This window comes from Heliangelus exortis, chromosome 3, assembly GCF_036169615.1.
Source record: "Heliangelus exortis chromosome 3, bHelExo1.hap1, whole genome shotgun sequence".
Taxonomy (NCBI): domain Eukaryota; kingdom Metazoa; phylum Chordata; class Aves; order Apodiformes; family Trochilidae; genus Heliangelus; species Heliangelus exortis.
In genome coordinates, this window is record NC_092424.1 from 23,227,255 (window position 1) to 23,246,472 (window position 19,218).

Genomic DNA, 19,218 nt, shown 5'->3' on the forward strand with positions numbered 1-19,218 from the left:
CACATAAGGTGTTCTCCAAGAGGGCATCTTCCAACTTAGTCTCACATAAAAGAAAGTCACTCAAGTACCCTGAAAATGCACTTCAACAGGAGCTAAGGCACAGTAAGTGGGGACAGCTGAGGAGATCTGCTGTGAAAGGACATCCCTAACCCCACTGAGCACACTGGGGCACACACCCCCTCTAATGGTCCAAATCAAAAAACAGATGAGTTCTGTGAAATAGAGGCCCGTGGGGTAAAGTATCAGAAATCACATTTCACTAGGTGTTACCATAGTATCTTCAGCATCTAGGGAGCAAACAATATCTGTAATATTGTTTTATCTGTTAAAACAGGGACACAAAGAGCTTTTCAAAAGTCATTGACCCATGAAGCTCAGCCTGCCAGATTCAAAACCAAAGAGCCTGTAACATGGCCTGAGATGAGGGATACAAATTTTCTATGGCAGCAGTAAATACCAGCACTAAGATACATGCTCCTTTTGAGGAAGCCCTTAAGAAGGGAAGTTCCTTTGTCATGCAGCACAAACTGCACTTTGTAATGCCAGGTCATAATTTCAGAAGCAAAAAGGAATTTAGCAAGTCTTTTGGCTGAGGTGAGAAATGTTACAAGCACAATGCCTGGAAAAAGCAAGAGAAACAAGATTGCTGCTAACCCCTGGAAGCCCAACTGAGCATGGAGTCTGTTTCCACGCACACTGGAGGTTTTCTGGAAAGTTTAAAATAAAATCACACTGAATATCAATTTCTGTCCATATATAAATGAAACTCAGAATCTTCATTCTGTGTAAACAAACCCTAACCTCCTAGGCTATCACTTTCTGAAAACAAGGCTAAATATTCTGTCAGATGCCCCAAGAAGCTGTTATAAAAGGACATCTCTAGAGGACCAACAAGTGTAAAGATTTGTGGTGATTCATGTCACATTATTTTCAAATGGGTGCAAAGGAAAACATAAGCCCTTTCCAGTTAGCTAACTCAGAGGAAACCTCCCCATGGGCTTGGATGCTTATGAAAGCCATGTGGTCCTTGCTGAGCAGAGTCACATGGAATCTGATCACACCTGAAAAACTGCAACAAAAATGCAGGCCAGCTTCAACCTGCACAACCATCTTCCCCCTCAGCAGGTCTGTGTGTGTCGGCTCTTTGATTTTTACTGGGTACATGTGATCTGAGCACCTCCTCAAAGCGGATTAGGCTTTGACTTTCCTCTGAAACAAAAGAAAAGTCCATCCTGCCTGTCCAGCCTCACTATTTGTTGTCAAGTTAGTGTTCTACTCCAGGCAAGAAGAATCTTCAAACCCACCTTCATCACAACATACACGTCAAAAAAAAAAAAAAAAAAAAAAAAAAAAAAAAAAAAAAAAAAAAAAAAAAAAAGAAACGTAATGCTTTGCTAAGGTGGCATTTGTAAAAAAAACAAACGAAAATGCCACTAATTTCTGATTCCCAAACTAGGTCATCTCCCCTATGGCAATGCACTGCAGCTGCAGTCATGAGTTAATGTGCCAGTGCCAAGTCCAAACTAGAAGTGGGTAGAGCAGGATCTCAATTACTTCCTTGTTCTAAGTGTCTACAGCAGTAAGGATGTAATGATGGGACATATTTCAGTGACTGAAACTTTATCCCTGCAGTGAGATACACAGCTTCAGACTCATCAAACAATTGCCCAGAAGCCACAGTAACTGAAGCTGCATAGAATGTGATTAAACATTTGTTTTTACCTAACCCTCGAAAATCAAGAGTTCTGGTTTTAGTTCCAGCACTGCTGCAAACTTTCCAAGATAGTCTGTATCAGGATTTTCAACTTCCTTCCTCTTTTTTCCCCTGACTGCTAAAATTTTAATGTTAATAATCTACTTATTAAGACACTTCAGAGGAAATCAACCAATTCATGAAACTAAAAAATAAAATTATTTCAGAAAAAATCTGACTTCAAAACAAACCAGTAAAACTGCTGCATGAACAGAAATATTCTCTGTGCAGAATGCAGTATCTGTCACAAACAGAAAACATTCTGCCTAACTAATAATAAAATGTTAAGATTTTTAACCTTTTTTTTAAAAAATTCACTTTTAGCAAATCAAAAATATCAACTTAGTACAATCTAGAGCAGCCAAGCCCTTGAAGAAAATTTCCTTTAATATTAAATATGGTTTCCACCATTCATCAAGACAAAAGGATGCTTTAATTAAGGGACATCAGAGAAATCCCTTGTTACTGAGCACTACCACCAGCTCCTAGTGAAGCTGACGGGAATTCTTCTGACTGTCAAGGCTCACCCTCACGCTCAGATGCTGAGGTACCACCTCTATCTTCAACCTGTTATTTATCTACTTGTTACACCAAATAGGAGACTTCTACAAACTGCAGACAGACTGAGGTGGCCAAAACATGTTGCACAACTGTTGGTCTTTGTCAAACACTGAAGACATGTCAGATACTGGAATAGGCTGCCCAGGGAGGTGGTTGAGTCACCATCCCTGGATGCGTTTAAGGGTCGTTTAGAGGTGGTGTTGGGGGAGATGGTTGAGGGGAGAACTTTGTAGAGTAGGGATAATAGCTGGACTCAGTGATCCCAAGGGTCTTTTCCAACCTGAAAGATTCTATGATTCTACTAGCACAGTTTACTACAAAGCAGACAACAGCTACACTGATGCTCACAAGCAATTCAGGTGTGGTCTTGTAACTATCCAGATTTCCTCCGGTGTGCAGAAATTTTATGACTGCTTCTGTAGTTCACACAGCAGCCACTTCCAGATGCCAGTGCTTAAGGAAAGGAGTTAAGCAGGTTCAAGAGTTAAAGCTGTTGCCCACACAACAGCCAGCACAGGCAGGCTGGAGGATTCCCAAGGCAGATATGTGCAAGTCCCTTCTGTCCAGGCCAGATCATTCTCCTTTCTCCCTACTTACCCCACCTCTCAAATAAAAAGTGAAAATTGTGGCACAGACCTATAGGAAAGCTTCACCTCTAATGAAGCCCGAACAGGGCTGAAGGAGGTTCATCTCACTTGAACTGAGCCCAGAAACTGCAGGTGATCTTGTAACTACAGAATGATGAGCTGCTGGAGGGGGATTAACAGAGTAGAGAACAAAAACTACTTCTTGTGTCACCTTCTTTACAAATAGTGATGAAAAGGAAAGTGCACTGGTACTTGCCTGCTTTAGCACTTGTGTTTTTTAATAAGCCAGAAAGTTGCACTTTGCATAGTTAGTGCCTTGTGCAGAAAAGCTCCAACTTGTAAGTCCCCTACAGTAACACAGAAAGATGAGAATTTCAAGTGTCTACATCCAGTCCTAGATTTCAAGCAACTCGTCCAGAGGATGATTAATGGGAGGGGCAGATGATATATGTCTGCTTGTCACTCTTGCTACATTCTTATCTCTATTAGAGGTTTTTGTCCTTGAGCTTTTTCTTTGGCTAGAGAAATCCCCAGATTCAATAGCTATAATGTTGAAACTATGTGGCACATTGTTACTGGGAGATGAGATTTCCTTCTAGCCAGTTCCCCAGTGACACAGCCAAAAAACAGGTTGCTACACATGGTTACTCAGCTGGGTCTCTTAACTCCAGACTGTGTTACCACTAGTCTTGTAGTCCTGGCTGCAGTACCTAGAGCCTTATTACCCAAACGTACCTTTTTCTTAAGACACAGTAAAGTTTTGTTCCAGGTGAGATTAAAGACAATACAGGAGAGAGTCCAAAAAGTTATTTTAGAGAGCAGAAAACTTTAGATAAAAGAGCACAGAAGATGACATTATTCTTTAGAGCTTTCTCAGTCCTTGTAAACACATGGTCTCTACACTATTAATTACATACAGGGATGAATTAGCCTAATTTCTTAGAAGAAACAAAAAAGCCACAGTTTTGAATGTACTGAAACAATAGTAACAAAAAAGCATCAACTCAACAGAAAACTACAACAAGTAAACAGCCATGGGAAACCTCTGCCTGTTGCTTTTAAGGCCCTCGTATCACAAAAGTAATAAAGGAAGCACAATGCCTTTTAATTTTTAACCTCAGAAATGTAGCTGGTTAGTCAAGAAATGAGCTCAGGATTTGCCTGGAGAAAGGAGCTGCCTTACCTCATTATGTTCCAAGCACCCAATCATCAGTTCTGTCAGGATAACCACTCCTGTCCGGCCCACCCCAGCGCTGCAGTGAACCACGATGGGAGGGTTGCAGGTGTTGCTGCTGTCCAAGACACTGTTGGTGTGGCGACGCACTGATTGTATCTCCTCCAAGTAAGCTGGGAGATAAAATACAGGCAAAGTTGCAAACATCCATTTCAAAACGTAAAAACTGGGGTGGGGGTGGGGGGTGGCCAAGGGGAGAAACGCAACATGGAAAAGCCGTTCTTTGCCAAGGGGGCAATAATTTACATTTTTTACAACATACTAATTATTTTGGCCAGGGTGCAGTGAACAGCACTGAATCCAGCAAGTACCAGCTGGATGTCAATTAGTACTTGGGAGTCTACTCCTTTAAATTAAATAGTTCTTTTAAAAAATTAAATTCTGTTTTCCCCTTTGAAAATCTCCAAGTCCCATAAGCAGATGATTCTAGACATTACTTACAGCAATTCCTGCTATTAACAGTCTGGGATCAAAATAACAGCTAAGTCCCATGGAAACTACTGCCTGTCAAAGCCAGTATCAGATGGGAAGTGAGCATCCATCTGCCCTGTTTTCCTCTCCCTCCCTTCTTGAGTGAGACACAGAAACCACTCTGGTCAGGGTTCATTTCTCAACAGCTACAAGCCCTTTTGGGAGCTCACTGTCTTTATTTTCCTTTAAGTGATTTCTAGAAAGTGTCTGACTCGAGACCAGTTGGCTTGTGTGGTTGTCTTAGTGTTGTTCGATGCATTCCACTGTCAAACCACAGAGAGAACCTTACATACTTGAAACTCACTTGGTTAGACAGATACACCATAAACTGCAACACTGGCTCTGACCTCTAAGCATCATTCCAACACAGTCTAGCTGCATGACAGAAATGATGAACCACACCCAGAACGATATATCCACATGTATAACTATTAAGACACCCAGCTTCCCACCACCTAGAGTGGGAAGTGAGATGTGAGCTGAACTCTCCTGCCCTGACTCTTGGTGCCAGGGCCCTGCAGCCTGAGCAGTCCTTCTGACACAAGGAGGCTGTGGCAGGAGGCTGACCAACATCACAAAAGCTGCAGTTTAATACACACAGTGAAATGGAACTGGACGTGGTGGCAAACAATGGAAATAGGGACAGTCAGATTCCAATTATTGCCATGCTCAACCACAGCTACAGGGGCTGGAAGGAGAAACAAAGTATGAAGCAAATGAGGCACTGGGCAATAGCTTTGCCTTGAAGAACAATCCCACAGCACTCCTCCCTTGCCAAAGCTCAAATGTCATTCTTATTTTCTGCCCTGATGATACAACTGGGAAAAGAAGAACATGTTATTTACATCAGGTTTATATTGTGCGGAGGAGAGTTGATCACTAAAGGAGTGCAGATGTATCCAGACTGAAGTGGAACTAAGGGGTCTGGCTGAGAGAGAACTCAGCTGCATCCTGGAGCTGCTCCTGCAGCTCCAAAGCTTTCAGGAATTAGGAGGGCAGGCATCTCCAGCACATCAGTACACCATGTACAGTGGTAACAGAGAAGTCTGCATCATGCTCTATTGTAATGCCAGAGATGTGGCTTTAGTTAAATAATGGTTGAATTCCTGTTACTTAATATGGTAGTGTTTATTACTTGGTAAGAACTAAGAAGCATTATTAACACATTACAGATGAATATAATGGCTTCATTTTCAGAAATGCCTGAACCAGGACCATATTTAATTGGGAAGGCCCTTAGCATTGCTAGGGCACTTGTTGTTAGAAGAGTGGCAGTGAGTTCAGACTTACTGCATATGTGATGGAGCCCTCTGCTTTTTTGCAACAAGTCCAGTTCCTCTGGACTTCTAACTGCTGGCTGTCAGCAATAAGGGCCTCCCAGAAAACTGGAGGGCTTGTGCCATATTTCACTAACGTCTGAACTTTTCTCACCCAGACCTCTAATAACGTTTATGTGCAGCCTAGTATCTCCTATGCTCATTAGATAGTTGGGAAGTGGCAATAACTTACACTGACAGATCAGCCAGCAGAGGTATCCTATTATTTAACATTTCCAGAGTCTTTAGCACTGCTGCTGCCTCTGATTTTCCTTCCTGTTATTTCAGGCCTTTCAGGACCAAAATCCTCAATCACCTCTTGAATCCCACTTTTCCTCCAAATTGCAGCAAAGTACAGCCTAGTTGAGGCCTTTGTATGCCACACAGCACTAACCACTTAATATCAATCCCAGTTTTAACTAGGTGCAGTGAATTGACTCCAGTGTACGCAACCTTTTCCTCGATGCAGTCAAGTTAAAGAAATCTTACATAAAAAGCCTTGGACTTCTTCCGGACACCCATGATCTGGCCAGTCAGTATATTGCAAATGCCACACTGTCCTCTCTTGTCCAGAGAGAAGATGCTTGACCTTCAGACCAGTAGTTGCATAGCAGCCAGAGTCCGTGCGGAACTTGGTTGTCACCTTGAACTTCCCATAGGTGGCTGAGCTGTGCTTAGAGCCCAATTTAGGCCAATAACGATGACTCTTACTTCTTCCTCCCTCCTTAATAAGAAAAAAAAAATGGCAATTAGTTCCTGCAGTTATAATTCTTTACAAACAAAGGTTATAAAACTCAGCAGATAAGCCTAGTGTTCTTATTATTTCAAGTTACTAGAAGAGAAAGAAGCATCCCACAAAGTAAATAAAACACCCAATAAAACTCTCAGTTATATAATATTTCTAAATGAAGAAATAGGTTTTGTCTCATGGCAAAAGCCAGATACTCTCTACAAGACTTCAGTAAACATTCTCCTCCTGGAGAAGCCTCTCCTTTAAATTAAAGGAGATTCTCTCCTGCAGCTTCTAAGTATCTGTTGCTGATCAGTCTTGGGAACTGGACAGTGACTTGATGTACTTATGGCACTCCCTGTACTTGCTAAAAGCAACCAGGCATAAAGCAGAATGTTGTGTTAGTTAGCAATGTGTGCTAGTTTTTATAACACAGCAGATAGTTCCTGGATTACAATTGAAATAACTGTTTTGCTTGGCATAACAATAAATAGATTTTTTTTTAATTATTATTTTTTTTAACATCAACACTTCCATGGAAACAACAGCTTCTGGTCTCATTTGGCTGATAAGAGTGAATGGTACACAGAACTGGCCTTGGATAGAGTGGAAGTTTGTGTCATTTTAACCAGGAGCAGTTCAGTGCTTTCACATTCCAATGGAAACATCTTTGTTTGGTTTGGCCAAACTGAAGAGAAGCAGGGGAAAGAAGGCAGGATTTTTTTTTTTCTCCTTGTTTGCTTTAGTACTTGCCAAACTGAGTACCACAAAGTTACAAAGTATAGTATTGTAGCATTACAAACACATGTTCAAACAGAGTAAGAGGAAAAAAGGATTGTTGATAGAAAAAACAGGTTACTGGAGTGGAAAGTGATGATAACAGGAGATTTGCTCACACCAGAAAGAACGGTATTCTGTGATTTTACATACCTCTTCAGCTGTGACCATGGCTATAACATTCACCCCTTGTTCCCACACCATCTGCCAGAAGTCATGGCATGTGTGTGGCAGAGGCCCTTGGGTAGCGATGTAGTGCCACTCCTCTCCACCTACAGTAACCTGAGTGTAACAGGGAAGAAAAAATACAGTCATTGCCCAAATTCTCAGCAGCATCTGTGCCAGAGCTGCCCTTTAAACAAGAGACCATAATGAGACCTTTACTTCTTTGTTCTTCCACTTTTGTTCAAAATTTTGAACAAGAATCGTCCTTTTTTTTTCCATTGCACCTTGATCATACAGATGAAAAAAAGAAAAAGTTGGGGGGGTTTTTTGGGCTTTTTTGGGGGGGGGGGTGGTCCTGTTCCTGATGTGAGTTAAGCACAACTAAGCAACTCACTGACTTCCATGGGCTTGGTAACAGAGCCATGCTGAAAGAAAATCTGAGCACCAGAGGAGTGTCTATATGCACTAAAAAGGCATTGCATTGATGCAGATAAACACAGTGGTGTAAGAAAACCTGAATGCAAATGGTACTTTGCACAAGGAAAGCTAAAAGCCATCACTGTTTAGAACCAACCTTCATTTCCACTCTGGCAAAAAATAATTTCTGAAAAAGACTCTTACTACACTCATCTTTCTTGAAGATGTGGCCAAGATGTAGTTTTGCCCCCACACTGTAAGTAATACAAAGCCCAGAATGACTTATTGCCAGCTAGTGATGAGATCAAGACAGGCTTCATTTCAAGTTAGTCTTCCTCATCCATCTTTTCTTGTGGTTTGTTTTTTTTTTTTCATTTCAGAAGCTGCAAACTACTATGAAGTAAATCCATTATGCTAAATGGCTTTCAAATGCCATGTACAATTTAAAATTACCTGAAGCTGTAGTCACATAAGTCTATTTCCTAATACATAACTGGATTAGCAACCACATCTTATAGAAATATTTGTGTATTTGAATGACAACATGAAATGAAATTATATTTAAAGCACTAACACACACTTTACACACTAGAAATTATGTATTGCCCTGAATACACCCAGCAGTACCTTGGAGCTAGCCAGTTTTAAAAAGGTATCATTTACTTCACAGAGGAAGAGTTTCATACTTAGGCAGTTTTTTGTTTGGTTTGGTTATTTAACCTGTGTGTAAGGAATTATTATTTTATGACAGATTATTTGTTAAACATCAGGAAAGGTTTTTTTAAAATAATTATTTTTTTTCAACATTTTAGGTAAAAAAAGTCAAACTACTTCTAAAGCCACTAGATATCATTTAAAAATGTGCTTACCAGCAAAATGGAAACAAAGATGAACTAATGATGAACTATTTACTTTGGAAAATAAAAGTATTTTTCCTTCTCAGACTAAAATCTCATCATTCTTCTAGCCCAGAGCCACTTCTCACAACAAAGTTAAAAATCCCAGAGAGGAAGATTTACAGCAGAGATGCTGACACATCCATAAATACCAAGGTGCAGGCAGACAATACTACAAGGAGCAATCAATAACTCTGACAGTTTTAACCACACACTACATTTAATATACCGGTCTTTGAGTAAATTTTCAAAACTAGGATATATTTGTTATTCAAACAGTTGTTCATCAAGCTCCTCAGTTCAAGAGAGAATACTGAAGAGAGTCCAGCAGAGAGAAACAAAGATGCTTGGCAGATTGGAGCATCTCTCTTTGGAGAAAAGGCTGAGAGAGCTGGGACTCTTTAGCCTGGAGAAGAGAAGGCTGAGGAGACCTTGTTAATGTCTGCAAGTATCTAAAGGGTGGGTGCAAGGAAGAAGGAGCCAGACTCGCCTCAGTAGTTCCCAGTGACAGGATGAGGGACAATGGGCACAAGATGGAACATAGGAAATTCCATTTAAACTTAAGAAGAAACATTTTTATTATAAGGGTGACAGGGGAACAGGCTGCCCAGGGAGGTTGTGCAGTCCCCTTCTCTGGAGATAATCAAAACCCTTCTGGATACAGACCTGTGTAATGTGCTCCAGGTGATTCTACTTTAGTGGAAGAGCTGGACTAGATGATCTCTAGAGGTCCCTTCCAACTCTGATGATTCTATGACTCCGAGTTACTTGGGGTTTTACACCTGTAACTAGCATAGCGTTTGTACGACGAATTTTTCAGTGCACTGGAACTTGTTTTCAACCCTGTACACACCAGCTCGTTTTCTTATTTCATTCTATGCAGCATTCTCCTCTGTAAACAATGGTTAAAATGTACAAGACCCAATGCAGGTAAAGTCCTAAAGTTCCTGTCCTAGGTGGGAATGAATAGAAACTGCATGGCACAAACCAGCACCTCACACTTGTGCCGTTTTGTTGCTTGCCTGCTCATCTGCAGTCCTTAATGCTGGCACAGTATTATTTGAGCTTTTTAAGTTAGTGCTGACCTGGAACAAACAGTCAGATGAAGCTGAAGGAGTCTTAAGAACCTTCTATCTCAATCCATAAGTTTAATTACAATTTGTCTCTCTGGTAGAGGTGATGATCTTCATATCTTAACAGCAAAGGCCAGTGGTAAATGATCAGAGAAATACTGTAAAAATGTGGGGCTCACAGACTGAGCTGCAATCCTCCAGGCATGGATCTTATCAGGATGATATAGGAGTTTTCTTTGTCTACTGACTTCTGGTCCAAATATCCAGCCTTCTGGCACATCGTATGAAAGAACCATAGTCTGAAGGGAATGGGATGCCTGGAATGGTTACTGCATTCTAATGCCCTGACTGCAGGATATTAAAAATTGAGTACTGGGCTGCAAACGCATACACAGCGTGCTACGGAGGTAAATTTTGCAGATGGGATTTCACCTTCTAAGCAAAAGCACATCTGCTTGGCTTTTGTACATGACACTACAAGTGGAAGAGGAAAGCACTGGCAAGGACCACTGTCACACACTAAAATGTTTGTGGGTGTTCCTGGGTGAATTTGAGATGTGTGCCTGTCCAACACTGACACACGAAGTAAAATGTGGACTCAGAATCAGCCAAGGAAAATTCAGTTCTGGCTCACATTGCTTTGTGGGCAAAATTTATGTTAGGAATCTCAGGTTTTTTTGGCCTCCTAACAAAGTAGATGAAAAATTCATCATCATAGCAACATCTGATTATGCAAAAACGCAGTATCTCCTACCTACCAGGCTATGTAGAAAAGAGATAACCTGCCAGGATCCTGGTTCAGAAATTGTTTTGAATCAACAGGATTTAACACTGTAAATCACAGCCAAGCAGGGCAGCAAGTCTCTTTAAACTTCTAAAAGGCTTTCACTTCAGGAAAATATTAATCTAACAGGATGTGTTATTATTTTTAATTATTTATTTTTAATTTGGATTTTGACAAGTAAAAGCAGACAGCCCTCTCTGACAACAAGAAAATTTGTCATCTGATGGAGAGAGTGCTGTTGCTTTTTTAAGGGTAAGGTAAAGACCAACAAAGGTCTTTGCAAATAGTATTGAAAGCTTAAAGAAAAACAAGCATCTGCAGCTACTGCAACTGCAGAGTAGTTCACTGTTAAAATCAACCACATTTGTAACAGAGTGAGGTAATTTCTGAAGTTATTTCTATATTGAATTAACAAGAAGAAATCTAAAGTGTATTGATAAAAACATATTTTGAAATGCAGAAGCCAATGCAGCATCCAATCAGAGACACGGGGATCTCATTAGTAAGGTGTTCTCTTTATCAACATATACTTAAATATTTGATTTAGAAGTTATTCAACTCTCATGATAAAAGGAAGAAATAAATCATTTATATAACTGCAGTATCTATGTGGACATGCATTACTCATAAATACATGCTTTTTCTGTGGCTATGGAACTGCATACATGGAGCTACAACCGTGATCTTTAAAAATTGTATCCTATATTCCAGTAAATGGAAAAAATATTTCGGTCAGACTGTGTGCAACATTTCTTTTATTTCTTTTAGGCTGCACCAGTCAGGTGTTGCTGTAGTCGTTCAGTGGCCTGCAAAACTATTTGCAAAATACATAAAGCAAAACACATACTCATCTAGTAGGCAAAGTTTGCCAGAAGCTGTCTGTAAAATTTCCACTGGTGGAAAACTGGTGGAAACTCGGAATCTATTGCACTCTAGGAGTAACACATCTTTGCCCTGAACTTAGCTGCTCTTTCTTCAGGTAGAGGGGTCATGACAACCACATTACACTGGGGCTGATCTAATACATTTTCATGAGGTTTGAGGAGCATGACTCTCTTTCTGTGTTAACCAATAGACACATTCCACAAAAATGGAAGAGGTGGACATAAAAAAAAGTAAAGATGCCTCTCTAAAATGACTTCCCAGTCTCCAGCCAACAAATCCAGTTATCCATGTTAGCTGATAGGGGACTTCAGAGATGCCCAATACTGACAAAAAGGTACAATGACACATTCCAACTCGGCTCCTTGTTCAGAATTCCCAAAGTTACAGAAAATGTTGCTGTGCACCCAGAAACACAAACTAAGCTTTAACATACCTTTATTTGAAATCAAAGTTCAAGTTTTTACCTTTACGTGTGAAGCATTGATGTAGCCTGTGTTATTTTCTTTGGTCGGCACCAGCTCTACTCTGTTCTCTTCATAAGGAACCACCTCCCTGATGCGGTTGCGTTCAGTGTTTTCAGGCAAGGCAGCAGTGGTGAAGATCCCATCTGCCTTTTTCTTTGGAATCTGCTCATATTCTGTAAACACCATCCCCTCTTCCAACTTCCTCCTCAGGATTTTGCACTAAGATTTAACAAAAGGTACACCAATCCATTAATTCCTCCTGGAAGAACACAATCACTAGACCTACCCACCAGTCCTTTGAGTTTCAATATATAGCCATAGAATTCTCAAACATGCTTCTTTTTCCAGTTGCAGTTATCTGAGAAAACATGAAACCTTATTTCTGCTGACTGAAACCACAAGCAAACTTGACATTTTTACATTCCACCTCCAAATTTTTTAGATATGTAAAAAACAAAACCATGCTAAATAAAATCCTGGTTCTGTATCAATTTGTATGGGATTTCACCACAACAGATATTTGTAAAAATATTTTAAATTTCTCTTTTTAGGAAGACTATCACACTGCAAGAAGTGTGATGTGGTTCACATTTTCAAAATACTCCCTAGCTTGAATGCATGCAATTTCTGTGGTTGAACACAAGCCCTCATAAGAACAGGCAGAGGTTAAGTTCTGTTGTCTGCATCCCAGACAATGCAAAGCTGCAAATTTCTAGCCAGAGAGCTTTGCAAATATGTCTCTCAAGTTTTAATGGCAACAACTGTTTTTAATTTCCAAAATACCATATACTTGCACACACCCACATGAACAAACAGTTTATTTTTTTTTCTAAATTTGATTCCATTAGAGACATTAACTGAATTCCTTAATTGAAGCAGAACATGAAAGATGGTGCCTATGGATGATCACTGTAGGAAGACTGCCTGATCAAGTGAAAGATGTGGAAAATATTAGATTTATTGATTGATCTTTTATGACATTGTATGGTCAAGTGAAACAATGAACAGCCTCAATTTTCACCGAATTTCACATTTGGTAAATGTGCAAGATATTTAACATTCTGTCAGGGTCCTAGGACACAGCAGTGTAGACCACAAACTTTGTCCATGAATGGCTCTGACAACTTCTAAGAAATTTTTTTGTCATATTTTAAATCCATTTTTAGTGTTTTAGAAACTTTGTGCTGCTAGGAACAAAGGGAATGAGCAACATTTCATGATCTTCTATCTTACCCTCTCATCCATTGGCACCTTGGTGACTTCATCCTGGCTGTCCTCCGGCACTGGAACCCTAGCAACTGAGAGTCCGTTCAGTGCTGCCAACATCAAGGGCCTCTTCTGGGCCTCCAGGCCTGCCATCTTCTGCTTTTCTAGATTCTTTTGGCAAGAAAAGGCACGTTTTCATCTCTGTGTGATTATTTATAATGCCAGTAAAATGCTGGAATGTTTTTTTAATCTCCAAAATCTGCAACTCTCTGGCCAAGGAATGCAGATGATCACCATTAGCATCGTTAATTCAAATACAACCTCTATTCTTCCTGTTATTCCTCAAAGGCCTGCTCCTACATGAGCACAGAATTTTAATTTCAAAGTAGCAATCCCAGTGTATTATACAGTTTACATGCCGTCAAAAGACATACAAATACAATCTTGAGCATTTTTCTGCAAACATTATTCTGAATGTAGGACACACAACGCATCACCCTGCCATGTTAAAGCAGCACTGCTGTAGCCAAGATACCTGGGGCATCTTTTAAAAGCAATAATTTCAATCTATTACAACAAACAGTAAAACACAGGACAGTTGCTTCTCTTCTGTGATGGTAATACTAAAAATAAGAAGTCTTGTGATTTACTCAGCCATTATGGTGATTCAAATAGCACCCATGATACGTCTCACATTAAAATCTGAAGTCACAAATCCCAGAAAATGAACATGGCAGCAGCCAGGGAGGGATATCATTTATTGTACTACTGCACCATAGTACTCTTCCACGCAGAGAACCCAAGTAAGAATTTTAAATTTAATTTTGCTGCCTCATTATGCTGCTGGGAGCTTAAAATCAAGCAAGAAGACAAACCACCCCTAGAAGGAGATGACTTATGAATATTTTATTCTATTTCCTTAACAGTTCTTTCTGCTGGATTTGGAAGAACAGAGGAGTACAAGGAAAGCCTGGTTCTCAGCATGCATATGGAAGCTGTGGTCACCACACAGGCCAAGCTCAGCTGCTGAAAACACACTACTGAACCTGAATGCCCGCAGACATATATGCAAATGGACTGACTTGACAGAAGCCTGTGAGCTTTTTCCTCACCACTGAGTTCTTCCAGACTCAAACAAGCCCAGCCAACCAAAAAAAAAAAAAAAAGAAACAACAAAAAAGAAACCCAACAACCTACAAAAAAACCCAAAACACAACACACACACAAAAAAACCCCCCAACCAAACTCCAAGCAAGCTAAAAAGCAAAAGAAAAATCGATAGCCACCCTGCTTTGTTTTTACATTTTCATAAAGCAAGAAAATGCAAGTATTTTTTATTTTCAAGTAATAATAATAATAATAATAAATTATCAAAGTAAAATAGAAAACTCTGTGTTTATAAGATCAAGGCAATCAAATTATCATTAATATAATGTGATTCCTATGACAAAAGGAGGACTACTGATCTAGGCTAAAACCACCTTAAAAGCTTGATGCTAAGACCTACCCTTTACTTTTAAAACAACAACAAAAAAGCACTTTTTGACCAAAAGCCGATCTGAAGGATTGATCAGAGGAGGAATATTAAAGCAACATCCTGTAACTCTTTTTTCACCTTCATTTCCATCCTAAAACCTTTTAGGTTCCTGCTTCTCAAAATTTTTTCTTTCCTCAGAAGATCAAAAGAGGGTATCTATGCTTGTTGTTTCACCAGTCTCTCAAAAATCCATTCATGAAAGATTACGTTTTATAGTAAAGTTTCTATTTTACTTAAGATTCTACAAGAACTAGATTTAGTCTCCATGATACAACCCAGTGACCTAAGTTTGATTCCTAACCATTACCTCAGTGTAAAGATCACCATGAAGAAGAAGCACTACATATTTATTTAGAAATTATTCTTGAATACACAGTAGTATTTAAATAACTAGTTATTGATCTAAATCACTATCTTGTTCTCCTCTGGACCATTTAGAAGCTTCATCATTTTTGTTTCAGGAATTGCTTTTGTTTCAGGCCTCGATGTTGAAAAAAGAAGCATGGCACTCATGTTGCTCTCTGTAACTGCAGTCGTGCTCCCCAGTGCGTTATGTCAGGAACATCCATAGGTCACCCTATGGTAAACACCCTTCAGGTTTCTGACACTGCTTGCAGCCACACTGAGGCCTTTAAGTAATTTTTATTCTAAATGAACTGCTTGAAAAGACCCTCTTTCTCACACTTGGGCATGTTTTTTAAAAAAATAAACAACCCAGATCCTCAATCACCCAGCCTCTACATCTGCTGCTTCTGTCATTTGCAGTCACTTTTTAGTGGCAAAACTGACAATCCATATTCTACAGCTATCAGTGCTTTGTTAAGGTAACTGTGATATAGTGACAGCAAAGGAAATCAGAGAGATCCTTTGAAACCTCAAAGAGTTTCCATTATGTTCCATATTATGTGTTACTTAACTCCCCAGAATGAAATGCTGGCACTGAAACACGATCTCCCACCCATCTCAGCCTCACCCTGCCCTCAGATCCAGGGGTGCTAGAGAGCAGCACAGGCAGAGGGAAGCAGGCACTGAGGGGAATTTGGGGTTGGCCTCCTCCCCGTCCATCACTGTTCTCTGCCACCCAACTCGGGCTGGCACTGCTGCAGGGTGATGGCACCAACAGGCGTGGATCTGGCCAGTAGCCAAATAATCACAGCAAAAGGAGCAACAGAGCACAGGATCAGAACCTTTGAGGGCCATACAGACCCAGGAAACCAAATGGTAAGTAGTAGCACTTAATATCACATTTCCTAACCTTAAGCAAATCAACATCTTCCCACCCACATGTTCCCCACAGGTTACTGACCCAACAGTTTCCTGATATGGAAACTGACCTGTATGATTACAAATTTCCAAGAAGCCACTGCAACAGAGAAAGGCAGCACTTACCCTCATCATGATTTCTCTTTCTATAATGCTGTCTTCAATAGAAAACATTTCAGACACAGGCCTTTCCTTGACAGGTTCTTTCTTGACCCGCTCCTTCACACTTGTGAGGTCAGGCTCTGAGATGGAGGGCCCAAGCGAAGACCCATTTATGGCCATTTGATCAGTCCGAGAGACACTGATGGCTTTGGAAGGCCCTGGCCTCATGGCCTTGGCCCTGGCTACGGCCACAGAAATGCTAACATGATCGTGCCTCAGGGCTCCATTGCTGACACTCTTACGAGGCCCAGGGTACTCTGGAGGAGGTTTATTTGGTATTCTAGCAAAGGCAGCTTGCAGCTGAGCACTGTACTCCATGTTCTCACGGAGAGCTGTTATCCGTGACACAGATTCCTGGGTTTCTTCTTCCTCTTCACTTTCACTGCTGTGTATCAGCATTGTGGCATCAGAGAATGTCTTTTTGTGATGATAATGAGGAACCTGCTGAACCTCGTGCCCCATCTGAACTGACTCTTCTGGCTGCACCTGCTCTCGCAAGGTGTTTCTGCGTGGCAGAGGGGCATTCAGCGTCTTTAATGCCATGGCTTCTATGCCACGCACCATGTTGCTGATGACCTCCAAACTGTGGCGCTTGTTCACAGCTGCGTGGTGCTTCACAGCCATCAGGGGCTCGCTGACCTCCTGCAGGGACTGACGGACGACAGGCGAGCTGTCCTCTTGGAAGGTCTTCACAGAGAGCTGGACTTTGCGAGTGACCAAGTCGGGACTGCTCCCGCTGACGTACTTGTGCCGGTGGCTCGCCAGGTCCGGTGTGCTGGTGGCGGGACGTGGGCGTGGGTAGGGAGGTGGGGGTCTGAAGAGATAGTTCTTTAGCATGTGAGCAGTGTTGTAACTCTGGCTGCTCTGCAGCTGCATGTTAGCCAGTTCCGGAGTGCTGACGGTGTGGGATATAGCGCTGGCTGCTGTCTTATTTTGCACAGTGTTATTAGGGTTCATTTGGTCAGACGGGGCGACAGGGTTGTTATAACCGCCCCCCTGGGGCCCATATGTAATCGTGTATGGATGTCTCTCTCGAATCTCAGGCTGACTGTAAACTAAGTCTTCCGGCTGGTTATAAGCATGCGTGTTTCCAATGTTGAGATTTCTCAAAGACTGACTCTGGCTATCCATCTGGATCACCCCTCTCTTCATTTGCCTCATGACAGTTTCATAATCTGGAGTTGGCCGGTAAGATGGTACTATGATTGCACTATGTCTGTGGCTGGGGATATAGTCTGCTCTCATGATGTCACTTCCAGGGATGCTCAGATTTGAGGACATTGGAGATGCCTGGATGAAGTTCTGCGAATGATTGAGGGAGTTCATGCTGTGGGCACTGCATACGCTTCCATTGGGTCCATTACCATTCAAGTAGCTGAAATCCATTGGACACCTGTCCAAGCTGGTCTGAGATCTACAGTAGAAAGTTTCTTCATTTCCATGGAAAATGCTATCTGTGTAGAGGAGAGATGAAGATGTTGACAATTTTTATGTACAAGGGCACACCCAATGTTAACAAAACTTTAAATGCAATCTGTAACAGGGATTACAGAGACACCTTAGTGTACAACTGCAGGGAACACTTGGTCTTGGAATCAATCTTGTGTCATTGAAATAGATCTAACACAATGCTGCTCCCATAAACTTTCCTAACAGTTCACAAAATATGGTAGTTCAGGTCCTTGAGGGAGACACCAAAGGCAAAAGGGAGGAAGTGTTTTTGCCTGACAAGGAAGAATTAAGGGGCATCTCCTCTCTCAGCATCCTGGAATACACTGCTGCTGCCACCTTAAAAATCCAATGCTGCTGGCATACTGCAATCCTAAAAATTCTTGTGTCTTTCCTGTTGATGCATTGCTGTCTGTGATTCAAAGTAGCAGAGGACTGTGGAACTGGAAATCCTACTTCAGACTTACAAACAGATTTTAGGACCTGAAGCATAACACACCAGGAGGAAAACAAACAAACAAACAAAACCAAACAAACAACTACAAAAAAAAAAAAAAAAATACAATCAATCAATCAAACAAATAAAAAACAAAAAAGAAACAAAAAAGATAAAACAACTCTACACATGTATTCAAGAACATTAAATGCTTCAGCAAATGATATTTGAGAGGGAAACAAGATAGTAAAGATGATGTCCTGAATTACAGATTTACTGAAAGACTGTCTGTGTTGAAAATCTCATTGAAAAAGTAGTGCCTCAAACTGTGGAATCAGCTGTATGTTCTTCAACAACAGAGAGTAGTCTGTGATAAAACTGAGGGAATTCCCAATTCTTCTAAAATTGAGAATATCCCCTTTCAGAGCCTCAGCTTCACAGTAAAACAGTAGTGGCCAAGTCAAATCTATTGTATGAAAGGACCTATACTGAATGGCTCCTTTCAAAACTTATCAAATTCTACCTTAAAATCAGCCAGACCACCATGACTCTAAAACTCCATTAGGTAGGACTAAGAGCACTTCAGCTGTACCTGTCATGAGCTGCAAAGAACGTAGCCTAAGAGACCTGGGTACCTGTATTCCAAGAGGTGGTGTGGTTAGGGTGTGAGACTCAAGGTGCTTAGGTGCTGGGCTCCGTTCCCAGCCTTGATCAAAGCAACCTGGTATAACCTCTTAGAGAATTTATTCATCAAACAGGAGGGGTAAAAATAGTTGACCCTCCTTAAGTCTGTAAAGTTAACAATGTAGGCAGATAGAGATGAAAAAAAATCAGCATTATCTCAGTATAGAATTTCATGCCCAGAACACAATTTCTCCTACAGTAAAAGGTATTTGCTCTCTCCTTTTCCTTCATTCCACTTCTCTCCCTGGCCCCAGCTGGCACTGCCTGTGAGTACAGCCATCATACTCCCTTTAGAAATTAGTTTTTCAGCTCAGTGAACTAGAATACCAAGTTTAAGGTCCATATACTCATGCACAGGCATTTTAGAG

At 40.9% G+C, this 19,218-nt stretch overlaps 1 protein-coding gene and 1 long non-coding RNA gene across 3 annotated transcripts in view; one reads left to right on the forward strand and one right to left on the reverse strand.

Moving 5' to 3' along the window:
- The window catches only part of PTPN14 (protein tyrosine phosphatase non-receptor type 14), a 120,863-nt gene that overhangs the window by 5,992 nt on the left and 95,653 nt on the right, over positions 1 to 19,218 (reverse strand). For both annotated transcript variants that reach the window (XM_071739635.1, XM_071739636.1), the window contains exons 13-18: positions 16,246 to 17,735; positions 13,347 to 13,490; positions 12,114 to 12,332; positions 7,583 to 7,711; positions 6,412 to 6,646; positions 4,085 to 4,248 (exon numbers count right to left, since the gene is read on the reverse strand). In XM_071739635.1, coding sequence (XP_071595736.1) covers positions 4,085 to 4,248; positions 6,412 to 6,646; positions 7,583 to 7,711; positions 12,114 to 12,332; positions 13,347 to 13,490; positions 16,246 to 17,735 — 2,381 coding nt within the window. The remainder of the gene's footprint in view (positions 1 to 4,084; positions 4,249 to 6,411; positions 6,647 to 7,582; positions 7,712 to 12,113; positions 12,333 to 13,346; positions 13,491 to 16,245; positions 17,736 to 19,218) is intronic.
- LOC139794290 (uncharacterized) overlaps positions 1,315 to 19,218 on the forward strand; it is a 72,014-nt gene continuing 54,110 nt past the window's right edge. The window contains exon 1 of the long non-coding RNA XR_011725061.1: positions 1,315 to 1,383. This is a non-coding gene — a long non-coding RNA (uncharacterized lncRNA). The remainder of the gene's footprint in view (positions 1,384 to 19,218) is intronic.